This window comes from Sus scrofa, chromosome 2 (genome assembly GCF_054392235.1).
Source record: "Sus scrofa isolate SSC_HxYL_T2T_F1_AM1 chromosome 2, Sscrofa_HxYL_maternal_Yorkshire_Landrace_v2.0, whole genome shotgun sequence".
In the NCBI taxonomy this organism is placed as follows: Eukaryota; Metazoa; Chordata; class Mammalia; order Artiodactyla; family Suidae; genus Sus; species Sus scrofa.
This window is the reverse complement of record NC_139384.1, coordinates 78,140,378-78,159,804: the sequence shown is the minus strand read 5'-3', so window position 1 is coordinate 78,159,804 and position 19,427 is coordinate 78,140,378. Positions and strand designations below refer to the sequence as shown.

At 40.4% G+C, this 19,427-nt stretch overlaps 1 protein-coding gene across 1 annotated transcript; it reads left to right on the top strand.

Moving 5' to 3' along the window:
* The first annotated feature begins 14,143 nt into the window (after positions 1-14,143).
* On the top strand, positions 14,144-15,073 carry LOC110259179 (olfactory receptor 7E178-like). The gene has a single exon (XM_021082509.2). It carries the CDS (start codon positions 14,144-14,146, stop codon positions 15,071-15,073), a length of 930 nt encoding a protein of 309 aa, XP_020938168.2.
* The last annotated feature ends 4,354 nt before the right edge of the window (positions 15,074-19,427 follow it).

Below are 19,427 nucleotides of genomic sequence, written 5' to 3'. Positions count from 1 at the left end.
CAGTACACTTGTCTCACTTTCCTTGTGCATTATCCAGAACTCTTAGTCATGAGCACTCTCATTTCTCTCACTGCAAAAGAATCATAGCTCTCTCTTTCTTGTTATGGATATCTTCTATATTTTCCTATATGTTTCCCCATTTGTTCAGTGAATCTAAACCTTACCTTTAGAACAAAGACATCTATGAATATTTACCCCTTAATAAATTTGAGAAGATTCTTGAGTAGGTACAGTGGATATTTAATTTCTTATCTAAACTTTTGGAAAGTAGGCACTATTACTATTTAGTTTGGATAATCAGTTATCAATTGGGACCTTCCTGTGTAAAATGCAGATGCTTAATGCCCAAGGAGTTGATGGGAGAGGATCTATCAGAGCAGAGAGGTTTTTCCAATTTTCCTGATAAATATCCTTTCTATTCCACTCAAAGTTTCCTCAATCACATTACATAGATAATTTAAGGTTGTACATTCTAAGTCAACTATCCTCCAATATTTTTTTTTTTTTTTTTTTTTCTATTCCATTGGTCTTTTATTTTATTTTTTTTTATTTTTATTTTTATTTTTTTTTTTAATTTTATTTTCCCACTGTACAGCAAGGGGGTCAGGTTATCCTTACATGTATACATTACAATTACAGTTTTTCCCCCACCATTTCTTCTGTTGCAACATGAGTATCTAGACATAGTTCTCAATGCTATTCAGCGGGATCTCCTTGTAAATCTATTCTAGGTTGTGTCTGATAAACCCAAGCTCCAGATCCCTCCCACTCCCTCCCCCTCCCATCAGGCAGCCACAAGTCTATTCTCCAATATTCTCTTATATTTCATTGGAATATAAGAACAGATTAAAATATTAGTAGACTGTTGAGTCCAGAGTATAAGAAGCTTGGAAGTCGCCTCTCATTATAACATAAGTAAAAAGTAGAACAATTTAACTTGTTGAGATGTCATAACATATAACATTCTATTAGTTTCAGGCATACAACATAAATATTTAATATTTCTATATGTTGTGAATCAACACATTAAATCTAGTTAACATCCATCCCCACACATAGCTGAAATTTCTTTGTTCTCTTTGTGATGCGTGAAACTATGTCTTTATGTTACCACATTTTTTTCTTCTATGCCTTTAATCTTTCAATAAATATTGAATCAATGACTTTCATTATATTATCTTCATTAAAATAACAAGAATGGTTTCTTTTTTCTTTAACTCTGAATGATAAACCATAGCATGGGGAATAAAGGTATGTTGTGAGATTCTGAATTTAGAAGACTGCAAATTGTGCTCAGGAAACAAAAAGGGATTGTAATGGCATGTCTTTACCTAGGGTGTACAATTAAGTTTAGTGGGATGCTTTCATATTTCCAGTTACCACGTGGCTCTAAAGGTGCCTGTGGATTGTTAAGACATGCAAGTCATTATGAATAAACTTAACTTTATCTTAATTTTTGATATTCAAGGATAACAAAAATCATGTTCTTAACAATTAGGAAAAGAACCTCATTAGGATCTCAATTTGTATCCATGCTCTTTGTTTAATTTTATTTTCATTAGAATTTAGTAGATTTACAGTGTTATGCCAGTTTCTTCTGTATAGAATTTTGACCAAGTCATATATATAGATTCCTTTTCTCATATTATCTTCCATCATAGTCTATCCCAAGACACTGAATAAAGTTCCCTGGGTTATAGAGTAGGACCTCATTGCTTATCAGTTCTAAATGTAATAGTTTTCAACAACTAAACCCAAACTCCCAGTCCATCCCAATCCCTCTCCCCTTCCCCTTGGCAACCACAAGTCTGTTCTCTATGTCTGTGAGACTATTTCTGTTTTACAGATAGGATCATTTGTGTCATATTTTAGATTCTACATATAAGTGATATAACATGAGTTTTGTCCTTCTCTTTCTGATTTACTTCACTTAGTATAATCATCTCATTGCATCCATGTTGCTGCAAATGGCATTATTTTGTTCTTTTTTATGGCTGAGCAGTATCCTGCTATGATCAGTGTTCTTTGGCTCCTTTCTGGTACATACCCAGGTACCTGTGCATATCAATCTTTCCATTAGAGCTCCTACCTATAGTTTCTGAGGTACTATTCTGGTTTTCTGAAAAGCTATCCAATAACTGGTTTAGTTACTCTGATTTTCCCACTAAGCTAAATCACCTACCAACTTCACTGACAGTGAACTCTGATGCTCAAACTGGACTATGAGAGGAGATCTTACAATTTTATTTTTGCAAATGAGAACTTGAGTAATTTGAGAGCTGATACTTAATATCTTTTGTCTATATATTCAAAAACAGTATAGCCAGAGTGGAGAATAAGTATAACTTTATATTGTATAGTTTTGAAGAAAATATTATTTTTATTCAAGAAAATTTATTCTTGAATAAATATTCATGTAAAATTTTTATTCTTTTATTTTGCAAGAAAAGTGAAGACATTTAATTTTTTATATTGTGATATATTTGATAATACTGAGTTATAGGTTCCAATATTGTATCAATTTCTGCTGTACAAAGTGACTCAGTTACACATACATATTATACACATTCTTTTAATATTCTTTTCCGTCATGGTCTATCCTAGGAGATTGGATCCAATTCCCTGATCTCTACAGTAGGACCTAGATTTTTATCCATTCTAAACATAATAGTTTGCATCTACTAACCCCAAACTCCCAGTCCTGCCCTCTCCTCCCCCTCCCCTGACAAATATCAATACATTCAGTATATCCTTTCTTCCACGGACCATTAGACCTTAAATAGAGTGCTGTACAAATACTTTAGAGAAGAAACATATAGTTTGTGTTTACTATAATGAAATTCAATGGCATCCTTTTTCCCCATGTAATAGTATGCCTAAGATTTTAAAGGAAAGGTGACTATTATAAGTTCTACGAGTACAAAGAAAAAATGGTGAGGAAAGAAATTTCTCAGTTGGAGATCTAAAAAGATAATAGGAGAAGGTAGTTTTCTATGTCCCTCAAGGATACTCATCATGTGAGGGAAAATTAGTAAAAGAGCACAAAGCTTATCCTCATTTTTGGCACAAAGGTAAATGTCTTTGGTTTTTATACATGTCCTCTAAAATTCAGCTTTGGAAGTGACTTTCATATCAGATCCCCTCATCCCATCAATAAAGGATTTCAGTTTAGGATTAGATTTTGCCTACTTCCCAAGCACTCTAAAATTTCCCCAAAATCACTTCCTTTTCTATAACCCTTCTCTACCCTCCTGCCATTTTGTACCCCCAAAATTCCTCCTGCCATTTAAACACACATATAATTGGAGGCAAGATGGCAGAAGAGTAGGGGGATGCACTTGCCCTCTCCCACAAACACAACAACAACAACAACAAATCTACACAAATCTACACGTAAAACGACTCACACAGAACAGCAACTGAATGCTGGAAGAAGAAATTAAACCTCCAAAAATGGCAAGAGTCTCTTGACATAACTGGGTAAAACAAGAGAAAAGAGGAGAGAGAGAGAAGGGGAATCAGGACTGGACTGGTACTCCTAAGAGGGAACTGTGAAGGAGAAATGGAACCCTCAAACCTGGAACGTCGCCTAACTGACAGAAAGATCAACCCAGTTGGAGGGATCTCCAGATGCTGATAAAAATGCAGCAGCAGGTCTGAGATCTGAAAAGCAGAGTGAGAGCTGCACAGATCATCGGAACCATGGCACAGGCCCTAAAGACTGAGATGTTCGGGTGGGGACTGGGCACTGGGACCTAGGCCCCAGAGTTTAGTCCCTGGGTGCGGGCTGGGGTTGGCAGTGTGGAGATAGCCTGAGGGATTAGGAAACAGTGTGTCATGGGTGGAGGGAGCAATGCTCTAACAGCTGGGGAGTGGAAAGCCACAACAGAGGGAACCCGGGAGAAGGTCTGGGGCTGCAGGAGAGACAAGGCACCAGTGTTGGGGTGAGGAGAGGAGGAGAATACTCCTTGCACCCCAGCATGCATGCTTACCTGCCAGCTAGCAGAGAGCAGAGCTTCCCAGCACATCCTCCCTCCCCCACCCCACATGTGCCTGGCCAAAAGCCACTTGCCATCAATTGAGGGAAACCAACCACCACCATGGCTTTCCCTGGCCCAGCCTGCCCACACACAGGACGTGCCCCACTACTGTGGAGCAAGCCTGCCCGCCCTGCCTGCCCTCAGGAAGCACTCAACACCTGCAGAGCAAGCTGCCCAGCACCGCCCACCCTCAGGAAGAGCTCCATGGCTCAGGAGTACCAGGGCAGGCCCTACCCTGCCATGAGAAGTTCACCTCCACCACAGTGCATACCTGCCAGTCCAGCCCAACCTCACTCTTGGGAAGTGCTCCTTTGCCTCAGAGTGACCCTGCTAGTCCCACACGTGGGAAACACCCTCTGCCACAGAGTGCCATGGCTAGCCCTGCACATCCTTGGGATATGCCCTGCTGCCTCAAAGCAGGCCCACCAACACTGCCCACCCTCAGGAAGCACTTCGCAGCAGCACCAGGGTAAATCCTGCCCAGCCATGGGGCGTGCACCTCCACCACGAAAAAGAAAAATACAAGCGATATGAAGAAGCTCAGAAACCATTCCCAGTTAAAGCAGCAGCAGAACTCATCCAAAGCAGTCAGCAATGAAACAGAAACCTGCAGTCTGGCTGACTTGGAGTTCAAAAGGGAGACAGTGAAAATACTGAAGAAATTAAGAGAAGATATGAACAGTAATGCAGACTCCCTCAGAAAGGAACTAAAAAATGTAAGTAGAAGCCAAGAACTAGAAAATTCATTTGTAGCAATAAAAATGGATATAAAGGCCGTAAAAATCAGAATGAATAATGCAGAGGAATGAATTAATGACGTGGAAGATAGAATAATGGATGTCACCCAAACAGGACAACAGACAGAAAACCAAGTGAAAAAACATGAGAGCAATATAAGAGACCTATGGGATAATATAAAGCAGGCCAATCTACACATAATAGGAATGCCAGAAGGAAAAGAAGAAGAAAAGGGGATGGAACATTCTCAAGAATTGACCACATATTGGGACACAAAGCCAACGTAAACAAATGTAAGAGTATAGAAATTATTTCAAGTATCTTCTCTGACCACAATGGAATGAAACTAGAAATCAACTACAGGAAAAGAAATGAGAAAAAAACCTATTACATGGAGACTTAACAAAACCAATGGGTCAATGAGGAAGTAAAGAAAGAAATTAAAAAAATACCTTGAGACAAATGGTAATGAAGACACAACCTCTCAAAATCTGTTGGATGCCACAAAAGCAGTGCTCAGAGGTGTCCCAAGTCATGTTTCCTTGAAAACTCCATCTTGTCCTTCTTTACTTTATCCCATCTTCCTGCTTTGAAAAACAGTCACAGTACTGGTAAATGACTTAAGCTTAAGAACAAAGACCTAAAGGCATAAGTGACTTAAGCTTAAGAACTGTTATGTGCCTAGAGGTCAGAGTAAGAGCTTAACCCTTTACCACCTAAGTGGCTTTTTAAATAGTATAAGAGTAAACAAACCCTGTATCATCCACCCATAGCCACTCCTCACTTGATCTCACAATAAAAGCAGTGTGGTTTCTTGAGGCAGGGCTCTTGGTCCCTGAGACCTTGAGTCCCCTGGTTCCCACCTTTACTTAAGATAAATGTCTCTGTGTCTTCTTTTATGTTAACTCTTTTTCCTTAAGTTCCACAGCACCCATTCTTCAGCCCCATCCTGCTGAGCTGACCCCAGCACAGAGGGAAATTCAGAGCAATGCAGGCCTTCCTCAAAAAAGGAGAAAGATCTCAAATTGACAACTTAACCCACCACCTAAATGAATTAGAAAAGGAAGAACAAAAAAAAACCCAGTCAGCAGAACGAAGGAAATCATAAAGATCAAAGAGGAAATCAATAAAAATAGAGATTCAAAGAACAATAGAAACCAAATAAATAAAATCAAGAGCTAGTTCTTTGAAAAGGTAAACAAAATTGACAAACCTCTGGGTAGACTCACTAAGAAGAGGAGAGAAAGACCCAAATAAACAAAATAAGAAATGAAAAAGGAGAAATCACAATGGATACTGCTGAAATAAAAAAAAAAAAACATGATTGAATACTATGAACAACTCTATGCCATAAAATCTGACAATCTGGAAGAAATGGACAATTTTATAGAGTCTGACAGCCTGCCAAAACTGAATCAAGAAGAAACAGACCAACTGAACAGACCAATCACTAGAAATGAAATTGAAGAGGTCATAAAAACACTTCTTACATATAAAAGTCCAGCAGCAGATGGCTTCACAGGTGAATTCTACCAAACATAAAAAGATCAACAGGTGCCCATTCTCCTTAAATTTTTTCAAAAGTTTGAAGAAGAAGGAACACTCCCAAAGACATTCAATGATGCCACCATCACCCTCATTCCAAAATCAGGCAATGATACCACCAAAAAACAAAACTATAGGCCAATATCTTTGATGAATATAGACGCAAAAATATTCAACAAAAATTTAGCCAACTGAATCCAATGACATATAAAAAAGATAGTACACCATGACCAGGTGGGATTCATCCCAGGTTCACAAGGATGGTTCAACATATGCAAATCAGTCAACATCACCACATTAACAAAAGAAAAGTCAAAAACCACATGATCACCTCAATAGATGCAGAAAAAGCATCTGACAAGTCCAACATCCATTCATGATCAAAACTCTCACCAAAGTGGGTATAGAGGGAACATTCCTTAACATAATCAGAGCCATTTATGACAAACCCACAGCAAATACAATACTCAATGGAGAAAAGCTGAAAGTCTTCCCACTAAAACCTGAAACAAGACAAGGATGCCCACTCTCACCACTGATATTCAACATAGTATTGGAAGTCCTAGCCACAGCAATTAGACAAACCAAAGAAATAAAAGGCATCCAAATAGGAAGAGAAGAGGTAAGACTGTCACTGTATGCAGATGACAGGATGCTAAACATAGAAAACCCTAAGACTACTTGAACTGATCAATAAATTCAGCAAAGTAGCAGGATATAAGATTAACATTCAGAAATCAGTCACATTTCTGTATACTAACAATGAAATATTAGAAAAGGAATACAAAAATACAATACCTTTTACAATTGCAAACCAAAAAATCAAATACCTCGGAATACACCTGACCAAGGAGGTAAAGGACTTAGGTGCCAAGAACTATAAAACATTAATCAAGGAAATTAAAGAAGATGGAAAGAAATGGAAAGATATTCCATGGTCCTGGGTTGGAAAAGTTAATATCATAAAAATGGCCATACTACCCAAAGCAACCTACAGATTCAATGCAATCCCTATCAAATTACCCACAACATTTTTCACAGAACTAGAACAAACTATCCAAAAATTTGTATGGAACCAGAAAAGACCCAGAATTCCCAAAGCAACTCTGAAGAACAAAAAGCAAGCAGGAGTCATCTCTCTTACAGACTTCAGGCAATCTTACAAAGCCACAGGCATCAAGACAGTGGTACCTATACAAAAACAAACAAGCAGACCAATGGAGGAGAATAGAGAACCCAGAAATAAACCAAGACACCTATGGTCAATTAAACACTGACAAAGGAGGCAAGAACATGAAATGGGAAAAAGAAAGTCCTTTCAGCAAGAATTGCTGGGAATTCTGGACAGTTGCATGCAAAGCAATGAAACTAGAACACACCCTCACACCATGCACAAAAATAAACTCAAAATGGCTGAAAGACTTCAATATAAGAAAAGACACCATCAAACTCCTTGAAGAGAACATAGGCACAACATTCTCTGACATCAACCTTAAAAATATTTTCTCAGGTCAGTCTTCCAAAGCAACAGAAATAAGAGCAAAAATAAGCTAATGGGACCTAATCAAACTGACAAGGTTTTGCACAGCAAAAGAAACCAAAAAGAAAGCAAAAAGACAATTTACAGAATGGGAGAAAATAGCTTCAAATGATGCAACTGACAAGGGCTTAACTTCAAAAATACACAAACAACTTATTCAACACAACAGCAAAAGAGCCAACAACCGGATTGAAAGGTGGGCAAAAGACCTGAATAGACATTTCTCCAAGGAAGAGATATACAGATGGCCAACCAGCACATGAAACAATGCTCAACATCCCTGATTATTAGAGAAATGCTAATCAAAACTACAATGAGATACCACCTCACACCAGTCAGAATGGCCATCAGTAATAAATCCACAGATAACAAATGTTGGAGGGAGTGTGGAGAAAAGGGAACCCTCCTTCACTGTTGGTAGGAATGTAAACTGGTACAGCCACTATGGAGAACAGCATGCAGGAACCTTATAAATCTGTACATAGAACTACCATGTGATCCAGCAATCCCACTTTTGGGCACATAACCGGACAAAACCTTCCTTGAACAATACACATGCATGTGCATGTTCATTGCAGCACTATACACAATAGTGAAGACATGGAAATAACCCAAATGTCCACCAACAGATTACCAGATTAGGAAGATGTTTTATATATACACAGTGGAATATTACTCAGCCATGAAAAGAGTGAAATAATGCCCTTTGCAGCAACATGGGTGGAACTAGAGCCTCTAACACTGAGTGAACTAAGCCAGAAAGTGAAAGACAAATACCATATGATATCACTTATACCTGGCATCTATTTTAAGGCATAGACGAACTTTTCCACAGAAGATCATGGACTTGGAGGATAGACTTGTGGTTGCCAAAGGGGAGGGGGAGGAATTGGATGGATTGGGAGCTTGGGGTTAATAGATGCAAACTATTGCATTGGAATGGATTAGCAATGATATCCTGTGGTGTAGCTCTGGGAACTATGTCAGGTCACTTATGATGGAGCATGATAATGTGAGAAAAAAAGAATGCATACATGTATGTGTAACTGGGTCATCATGCTATTCAGTACAAAACTGACAGAACTGTGTAAACCGGCTATAATGGAAAAAAATCATAAAAAAATTTAAAAATAAAAAAATTAAGAGAAAGTCAAATACCATATGATATCACTAATTTGGGGATCTAAAATATGGCACTAGCAATCCTGTCTACAAAAGAGCAAAAGACTCCCAAACATAGCAAATGGACACGTGGCTTCCAAGTCAGGAGGTAGGGAATGAGTTGGATGGGGAGTTTGGGGGTGTTTTGGATGTAAACTATTACATTTGGAGTAGATGGGAGATGGGGACCTACTCTACAAAGGGTACTGTGTAGGTTTGGGTCACTTTGCTGTACCACAGTAACTGAAGAAACATTGTAAATCAACTACATATTTTTTTAAAAAATATCTCCATAATCACATTCTTCTTAGCATCAACATTCCTGCCAGAGACTGAACACTGTGCAATGCACAGCTTCAAAATGCTCCCAATAAACCCCACCACCAGTATTCATACCATTTATATACCCATCTCCTTATGTGTGTACTGGACACAGGGACTTGCTTCCAAAGAATAGAACTTGGAAATAAATATGGGCTATCCTTTCCAACGTGAATGTGTAGGAAGACTCAGCTTTCATCTTGCAGCCCGCTCCTACCGTCTCACCACCTCACCCATGAGGGAAGCCAGCTGCCATGTTTTCAGAGGTCCACTTGGTCAGAAACTACAGGACACCTCTGGCCTTCAAAGAATGCAATCCTCTCAACAGCCACGTAAGTGAACTTGGAATTAGATACTCTTCTGGTCAAGGAACGATAGGACTTCAGCCCTGGTTGACATTTGGAATGTAGACCTCTCTGAGCCCCCTTGAAGTATTAAAGCAAACTAGCAGGTTACCAGATCAATATGTCAAAATTCCCGGTTGTGTAATGTAGCGACATATATCAACTAGACAGGAAAATTAGTTAGAATTTTATATTAACTAGGCTTTGAAATGTAAAAATAGAACTAGAATTTGAACTATCATTTAAAGTAGCAAAACCAATAAATCTCCAGCAAACAAAAGGTAAAACCCCAAACCATGGCCACATAAACAAAAACAGGAAATTCCCAGAGACCTAAATCTTAACTAAGAAAATAGAAATGCTCTCCGAATCTCGGTATGGAAGACCTCAATCTCTGTAAATCACGTAACTAATTCAATGGATTTACAGATACAAAAGTCACAAAATTCTCTCTCTAAATGAAAAACAAAGACAAGCTGTCTGAATTTCAGGAGGAGATAAGCAGCTTTGAAGTCAGAGGGGAAGAGTAGAAGTCAGCCTCCTCCTGAGAACTTGAAAGGCCTATATCCTTCCTAATACACTCAATTTCCTCCTTTTCTCCCTCGGTTAAATCAGCAAATCCTCAGAGACGGAGAGACCAAGGACCAATTTGTCTAATTACCTGCTGTGTGCATTGAGGTTTCAAGGCTGCCACATTGTAAATAATCAGCCTGTGCTTCCCAGCTCTTCAGGTAGCTTCTCCAGTCCAATGGGTTCCATTCTGTGTGTGTGATCTTCCCAGAGTTTTTGTCTGCACCAGGAGGTCCACATCTATGTCTGCCTCCTGCCAGTCCCAAGAACAAAGCTGCCACCATCTGCCTTTCTCCATCCTGCTCCAGCAGAGACACAGCCCAGCTGAGGGAGAGCCAGGTGCAGGGGGAGACGGTTGTTTTCTCATTGTCAAGCCAGGGGGACATTTGAGAAAGCCAGGGGCAGGATAGCAAAAGGCAAAGATTCTGCTCACAAGCCAAGAATTTGATGTTGTTGGTTCTGGTGGGGATCCTAGAACACTTATTTAAATTTCTGTCTTCCTCCCACACTGCTCCAGCTTCTGCAGGCATATTTTCTATAAACTGAGAAGGAAAGAGGTCCCTCAAAACTATCCCTAAAGTGCTCCAGATGATCATGAAGGTGATGATGATGGAAATGTTGACAATAACCCAAATGTCACAGAACTTTATCTAGGGATTTCATGTTCCAGGTGCTGAGTTAAGATGTTTAATGAAGCGCTTTGTGCCTTTTCTCTGCACTATTACCCTCCAAACATGCATGAGCATCATTTTACAGTTGAGGATAGGGATAGAGTATTTTAAAGGAATGTTATCAAGGCTTGCAATAAAAATGGGGTTAAGTTGGATTTGATTGCAGACTGTGAAACTCCATTCATAGGGCACCTACCCAGTACTCTCTCCTGGTGACACAACCTGTGTTCAGAGAGTCCCTCTCTAACAATGAATTGACTTGAAAATCTCCTAAATTGGCATATGAAGGCCAATTTAGGGTTTGAGATCTGGCTTTCATCCTAATTGCTCAACTGTCAACTGATCATCAGAGGGGCTGGATTTGATTTAAGAAAAAAGACGTCACAAATGTTTAAGGATTGAGACATATTTCAGAAATTTGATCAACCCACTACAAACAAAAACAGCAAAAGGAAAACTCTGCCCCTTTAATCCCAGGCAAAGACCTCTGCTCACTGTGCTCTTCCCTTTGGGGGTTCATGAATGACCACAGTGGAGGGCATCGGTGGCATATGCTCTATCAACTACAGGAAGTAAGGCTCAGCTGAACACAGGGATCCCAGGAAGAATCAGCTCATGACAATTCAAGCAGTTCTTTTTTTCCCTTCTCTTACACTTTGCTTCACGGCCCACTTCCCCCTTTATTCTCTCTCTCTCTCTTTTTTTGGCAGATGTTTCTTATTTTATTTTCTCTGAAACATTTTAAGTAACTTTGGTATTAACTTGTTATGTATTTGGAATAATTAACTGATTACTTATTTATTTTTATCTCTACAGGAGTAAAGCGTCAAGGTGTTGGATTCTATCCTTATGTAAGAATTTAGAAAAAGCTGAAAAGTTTAACTTAGGAAGTTTGCAAGAGGCTTTTGAACCTCCACTGAAACTCTGACCAGTAGGGAAACACAGCAGACAAGTTCAGCGCATTGAACTCAGTGACGCACAATTTCGTTTTGAATCCTTCCCACCCTACTTGTTATCTGAATGACACAGGGCAAGTTTGAAGTATCTTTGAGCTTCAGGGTTGTTCTCTAAATTGATATCCAATTGATACCATTACATTGACTAAGAATGAAACAAAAGGGGTGCTAAGAATGTGAATTTATTTGAAATTGATACATTATAGTAATAGTAAAGTAAATTTTATACATTGTCATCAGCATCACATCATCTTTATCATCCTCAAGGTGAAGTACACTCAGTGAATCTATCTTGTGATCTGAGGCTTGGTTTTCCATAGATGCTTCAAAACATTTTATTTTGTCCTCATGCAAGTAGCTTCCAAATACCTGGAGGGAAATATCTGAGTCTCATTTATTTTGATCTTCTCAGATCCTCTTCTAGCCTAGCACAGAACAGGCTACCAGAACAAAAAATCTGTGTTAGATATTGTACAGACTCTTCCTTGGTTCTCAGAAAAATTTGGGCAATACATCTTCCACACACTGTGCACATTCTTGCCTATAGTTTCATTTCTTCCAGTGATGTCTTATAAGATTACACAAAAGATGAAACAGTGCTAGTATGCCTCTGTGTCACTTCCTGAGGGTCTTATCACTTTCTTTCTTCTTCTTCTTCTTCTTCTTCTTCTTCTTCTTCTTCTTTTTGCCTTTTTTAGGGCTGCACCAGCATATGGAAGTTCCCAGACTAGGGATCAAATCAGAGCTGTAGCCACTAGCCTATGCCAAAGGCAGATGTGAGCCACGTCTGTGACTTACACCACAACTCATCGCAATGCTAAATCCTTAACCCACTGAACAAGGCCAGGGATAAAACCTGCATCTACATGGATACTAGTCAGATTCATTTATGCTGAGCCATGATGGGAACTCCTCATTTTCCTTTTATTAGAATCTATAACATCCAGGGTTTTTTTTTTAAGTATTGAATCATTAAAATAAAACAGGGAGAGAGAAAGAAAGGGGTAGTTAATCTGATTTTGTGCCTGAGACACATTTTATGATTTCCACTCACTCTGAATGAGTTGTCTGGGACCTGATAGGCTTCTCTCTCTCTCTCCTTATAGGAGAATATAATAACATTAAATCTTTATTAGGATTGTATCTCATCAATGACTAACTCATCCAATAATGATTCAAATTCTGATTGACAAACCATGATTGAGAATTTATTCAGTGCTAAGATGTCTCTTAGGAGCCACTCCTGCCATCAGGATGAGCCACCATCCATTATGCCCTAATGGTCTATTGATTAGTTTGAACCGAAATTTCTTGAGAGGCAAATTTAGTTGCTTTTAGCATCCTTAATTAGAAGATATTTGAAAAAGAGAAAAATAGTTTTTATTCTCTCTGGTTCCTTCAAAAGTAGGGGGCAGATATATTCCTATGTTGTGGATGTGTTTTCACACAATATATTGTCCAGATGTCTTTGGCCACATGCCTCTAAAACAGATGTAATAAAGAAACAACTGAGTGCCTCAGGCATCAATAAAGAGGAGCTCACAGGAGTTTTCATCCTGGCTCAGTGGAAATGAATCTGACTAGCATCCGTTAGGATGCAGGTTTGATCCCTGGCCTTGCTCAGTGGCTTAAGGATCTGGTATTGCTGTGAGCTGTGGTGTAGGTGTAGGTTGCAGACATGGCTCAGATCCCAGGTGGATGTGGCTGTGGCATAGGCCTGTGGCTACACTCTCATGTGACCTCTAGTGTGGGAACCTCCATATGCCATGGGTGTGGCCCTAAAAAGACACACACAAAAAATGAAGAAGACACTCACAATGAAGAAATAGTGCTGAAGGTGCTGGGGTGTATGTTCTTGAACCATGAATAATTTCTGTGTGAATTGCTTAAATCTAAAGTATGAACACCAGGGGTTCCCACCATGGCTCAATGGGTTAACCACCAGACAGAGCACAAATCAGGATGTGGTGTTTATCCCTGGCCTTGCTCAGTGGGTTAAGGATCCAGCATTGTAGCAAGCTGCAGCACAGGTCACAGATACAGCTTAGATCCAGTGTTGCTATGGCTGGGGAATAGGCCCACAGCTGCAGCTCTGATTTGGTCACTAGCCTGGGAACTTCCATATGCTACAGGTGTGGCCATAAAATAAATAAATAAATAAGAAAATAATAAATAAATAAGGACACTTCTCTTGGTGCCTCAAAAATTGCTTCATTTATTCACCAATCTCTTCCTGTTTTAAATATTCCGCCTAGACATGGAACCACAGAATCATACCTATTTCTCAGAATTCCTCCTCCTGGGCATCTCAGATGATCCAGACCTACAGCCTCTTCTCTTTGAAATCTTTCTCTCCATGTATTTGGTGACTCTAATTGGGATCCTGCTCATCATCCTGACTGTCACTTCTGATTCCCACCTCCACACACCCATGTACTTCTTCCTTTCCAATCTGTCCTTGGCTGACATCAGTATCAGCACCACCACTGTCTCCAAGATGCTAGTGAACCTCCAGACACACAACAAAACTATCAGATATGCAGGCTGCCTAGCTCAGGTGACCTTTTATCCTTTTTTTGCCTGTTTGGAGAGTCTACTTCTGACAGTCATGGCCTATGACCGATTGGTGGCCATCTGTCACCCCCTACACTACCTGATGATCATGAACTCCCGCCTCTGTGGCTTGCTGGTCCTGGGGTCATTTTCCATTGGCCTCTTAAACTCCCAGCTGCACTACTGGATGATGTCACAGCTCACCTTCTGTGCTGATGTGAAAATCCCTCATTTCTTTTGTGAACTTTCTCAGCTCATTAGTCTTGCCAGTTCTGACACCTCCACCTATAACATATTCATCTACTTCATTGGTACCATCTTTGGTGGGATTCCACTCTTAGGGATCTTTTATTCTTATGCTCAAATTCTTTCCTCCATTCTGAGAGTCTCATCATCGGGAGGGAGGTATAAAGCCTTCTCCACCTGTGGCTCTCACCTGTCCGTTGTTTGCTTGCTGTATGGAACAGGCCTTGGGGTGTACCTCAGTTCAGCCATCTCCTCCTCCCCCAGGAAGGGTGCAGTGGCCTCGGTGATGTACACTGTGTTCACACCTGTGTTGAATCCCTTCATCTACAGCCTGAGGAACAGGGACATCAAGCGTGTCCTGTGGGGGATTATCAGCAGAATAGTCTAATCTCAATAACTGTGCTATCTTTATTTGGTTCTCAACTGGTAACAGCATGAAAATCAAATATGTACAACAATAAACTCAGAATCTGGAGTCACATAGTCTATGTGCAATTTTCTGGCTCTCTGCTTTTTCTTAACATGACGTTTCCTCTTCAAACAGTGCTGATGGAATTGTGCTATTATTTGCACTCCCCGTGAAAGTCATAGCCCATCCAAGGTTTAGCATAGCACATCACTTTCTACATGCACTACCCAGGACTCTCGATCATGTGTAGTTTTGTTTCTATCTTTGCAAAATAAGCACTGCTCTCCCTTCTTATTGTTTCTATACTTTTCATGTAATATTCCTCCCATTTCTTAAGATGGATCCAAACTCTATCTTAATAACTAAAACATCCAATGTATTTTGGCAAACTCTAAGAGACAGAGAGTGAAATGGTAGTTGTCAGAGTTTTGGGAGGGGGAATGGGCACTTAGTGTTTCATGGGGACAGAGTTTTCACCTGGGAAGGTGAAAAAGGTTCTAGAGGCGCATGGTAGTGGTGGATGCAAAACAATATGAAGGTACTTAACACAACTGAACTGCATACTAAGAAATAGTTAAGAGGGTAAATTTTGTGGTATTTTACTATGATAAAAATATATCTCCTGTAGGGAATTAGGGATATACTGCTCCAAATGTTGGGTGTTACTCAGTCATCAGCAATCACCTCCTAGAAGAACCTGCTTCAGCTACAGATCACCACCAGGCAGCCCACATTCAATGACTCTATCATGTGGGGATATAAGCCTTTGATCCCTTTGCCCCACCTCCAACCATCTCTCAGGAATCATACTGGCTCCAGAGCTTCCTGGTGGATTTCAGAGGCCTTTGATGGACTTCAACTTGGCTTGACTTTTTACACTCCCCTTCCTCCCTACAAAGAGTTTGCAAATACCACAAAATCCCAAGGAACAGTCTTCATAAGACGCCCCTCATTTCAGACACCAGCTACAATTTTGGGGTTTCTAGGGTCACCCTCACTACAGGTATGCTGGCAACAAAGTTGAGGGCTTTCTCTTATTCAATAATTCTCTAGAAGGACTCAAACTGAGGGGACTCCCTCAGGTTCATAATGCACTTGAATGACTCACGGAACTCAGAAAAGTTATGAATATAGGATTAGAGTTTCATTATAGCAAAAGGATACAAATTAGAACCAGACTAAAGAAAACCAACCCAGGACAGGATCTCAAACATCCCAGGGTAAAGCTTCTTCTGTCCTCTCTCCATGGAGTCCAGACTCATTTCTTCTTCCTGTTGAAAATTGCTGACAATATTCAAAAAAGTTTTATTAAGTAGGTAGCTCACCTGAGCTTCAGTGTCTAGACATTTTATAGAGGCTTCATTCCATAAACCTGATTGGTTTCATTTTTGTCCATATTGTTGAATTCACTTTTGAGCTTCGCTCCTCAGAGTTTGGGTTGATGTCACTTTGCCCAAAACTCTAATTCTAATGGTTTGTCTTTCTGGCTTGGCTTTCTATTAGCACGAATTCTCTGGTAGGGCCTAGAGTATCCACCGTGAATACTAATACACCTATCATTAAGGAAATTTCAAAGGTTTAAAAAGTTACCTCCCAGAGGAGTTCCCATTATGGCTCATTAGGTTAAGAACACAGCATTGTCTCTTTGGCAATGCAGGGTCAATCCCTGGCTTCCCTCAGTGGGTTATGTATCCGGTCTTGCCACAAGCTGTGGTGTAGATCACAGATGCAGCTCAGATCTGGCATTTCTGTGGATATGGTGTGGGCCAGCAGCTGCAGCTCTAATTTCACCTTTGGCATGGGAACTTCCATATGCCACAGATGTGGACATAACAATAAGAATAAAATATGCATATATATATACACTCATAAATAAAAATAATTGTTACCTTCTGGGGACTGGGTCAAAGCCATATCTCTCTTTAGCTTGGGAAAAAATTCATTCTTATACCCCTGCCCTTTCATAAGTGTTAAAAAATTCAAAATATTTGTAACACATTAATCCATAATTTCCCTTCCTTCCTGAACTACTAGATATTACATACAGTGATATATAAGCCCCTGAGATAATTAATGTTTGGTTTTCTTCTATTACTATCAATATTCAATAGGATCAAATGTTACCCAAATAATAGTCTGCATGCGATTGCATCACAAATTAAATGCTGGTTTTATAATTTCAAGAATAAGAAGGGACAAATAATCGTGATATAAATCTCTCAAATGGACATGTAATAAGAAAATACAAGGTGAGGATCTTTCTGCCTCCTTCAAGAAAATTCATCAGAGCAAAGACAGTGGATTGGAAAAATCACAAAACAACTCACTCACAAGCCTATCTTTGATTTTCATATACTATGAAGTCGCAGTTGAGCAATGATCCTAGTATTTGATCTCCACTTCCCACTATGAAATCATCACGGTTATTATAATTACAATTTTCTTATTTCTCCAGCATTCTTCAATTTCTAATTATTCACTTTTCCTTCCAATTCTTCTCTACACTCCTGCCATTTGGGCATTTGGCCTCCCTCTGACATTTATGCACAGACACATAATTAGACTTTTTCCTTCCATGTTCAACTTAATTGGGTATATATACTCCATTTTTACAAATCAGGTAATGAGAAACAAATATCTGAATTCCTCATGCATAGAACTCTGAGCCAGGAGGACTGCACAGGTAAGATGTGGAAGGTTGCAACAGACCACTCTCCCATATATCAAATTTCATAAGCCAAATTATACTAATGACATCAAGATTCCAGCATAAAGGTTCTAAAGGAAATATAGTCAAAGACATGCACTCTCTCTAATTGAGCAGTAATCAGATAATCCTGAACTTGGGTATTGAAAATGTGTGGTTTACTCTCACATCAATTGAAGGTGTGATTGAAAATGCGGTGACCAGAACCTGCACTGGATATGGACTGGGGACTCCTGTTTGCTCTTTGGTTGTCACTGTTCAGTAAGAGGGCAGGGTTTTCTCTCTAGTTGCCACTCCAGAAACCTGCAGATCTGTTTCTGAGTTGTGTTTCTGACCTGCAGTGCAAGGCAGGTGGGGTTGAAGCAGTCCCACTGGGAGAGGAGCCATTGAGTATCCTTATGCTGGAGTTAATCACATGTGAATGTGCTCTGTCATGTCACCTTTTCCCCATTGTGTGGTCTCACAAAATACACTGTTGTTGGTGTTGCTCTCAACCCCACCTTATCCATGCATATGTTGGTAAGTGGCCCTGGTGTCTCTCGGGTAATTTCACTAGGTCGCCAGTGCAGATGCACCGAGTTGAGGACTCAGGACAGCAGTATCCATGTACCTGGATATGCTGTGGAAGATATGGAGGCAGCTCAGACTCTGGCCTGGTCCAAGCCCCATATGTATGTACCCACAGAGCCCACAGCTGCTAAAGCCAGACCCATCTCAGCTTTGGCAGCACTCATCCATGTGGATATTCCACCAGCACTGAATTTGTCTATTTATCTATTTATCTATTTAGATAGGGTCACCCTTTCAGCATTCTGAAGTTCCAATCCTGGTGGTTGAATCAGAGCTGAAGCTGCCAACCTATACCACAGCCACAGTGAAGCCAGCTCTGAACCACATCTGCAAACTACACTGCAGCTCATGGCCACTCCAGAGCCTTAACCCACTAAATGAGGCCATGGATCAAACCAAAAACCTCATGGATACTACTCAGGTTCATCACCATTGAGCCACAAGGGGAGATCCACCAGCACAGAATTTATAAGGCTGTCAGTGGAGGTATAAAACCAGTGGTTCACACAATTGGGAGGAGAGATTTCAGCTCTTCCCCTTTAGTCTCAGAATATTTTATATGGATGCCTGTTCCTCTTCCCTCAGCTTGTGCTTGATGTTAGATGTGCTAATGCAGTGGCTCTTACCTCTTCCTGAGTTCTCAGTCATGTTGGCGTCTTGCATATGCCTCCAGAGCACATGATGGGAGCAGTGGGGGCTCACAATTGCTCCTGGAGCTGGGTGCTGCCTGGTGATGGATTCTGTGAGGGAGATGGCAGTGGCTTGTGCAACCCCTCCTAGAGCCCAGTGGCAGCCACAAGCTCTCAACTTGTCATGGGTGCTGTGTCTCCTAAGACAGTGGGTCACACATCCTCTCAGGGAAATGAGGAACAGATGTTGGCAGGTGTGGGACTCCTGGTCCTGGCAGTGAGCTGCACAAGCTCCAGGGAAGGTGGAGGCAATGGTCAGTGCTTTCTTTGGGCCCCTTGGCAGAGAAGGCAGTGGGCCATGCACACTCCCAGGGAGTTGTGGGCAGATATCATTGCACGGTTGTGGGAGGTTTAGGGGTGGTGGACC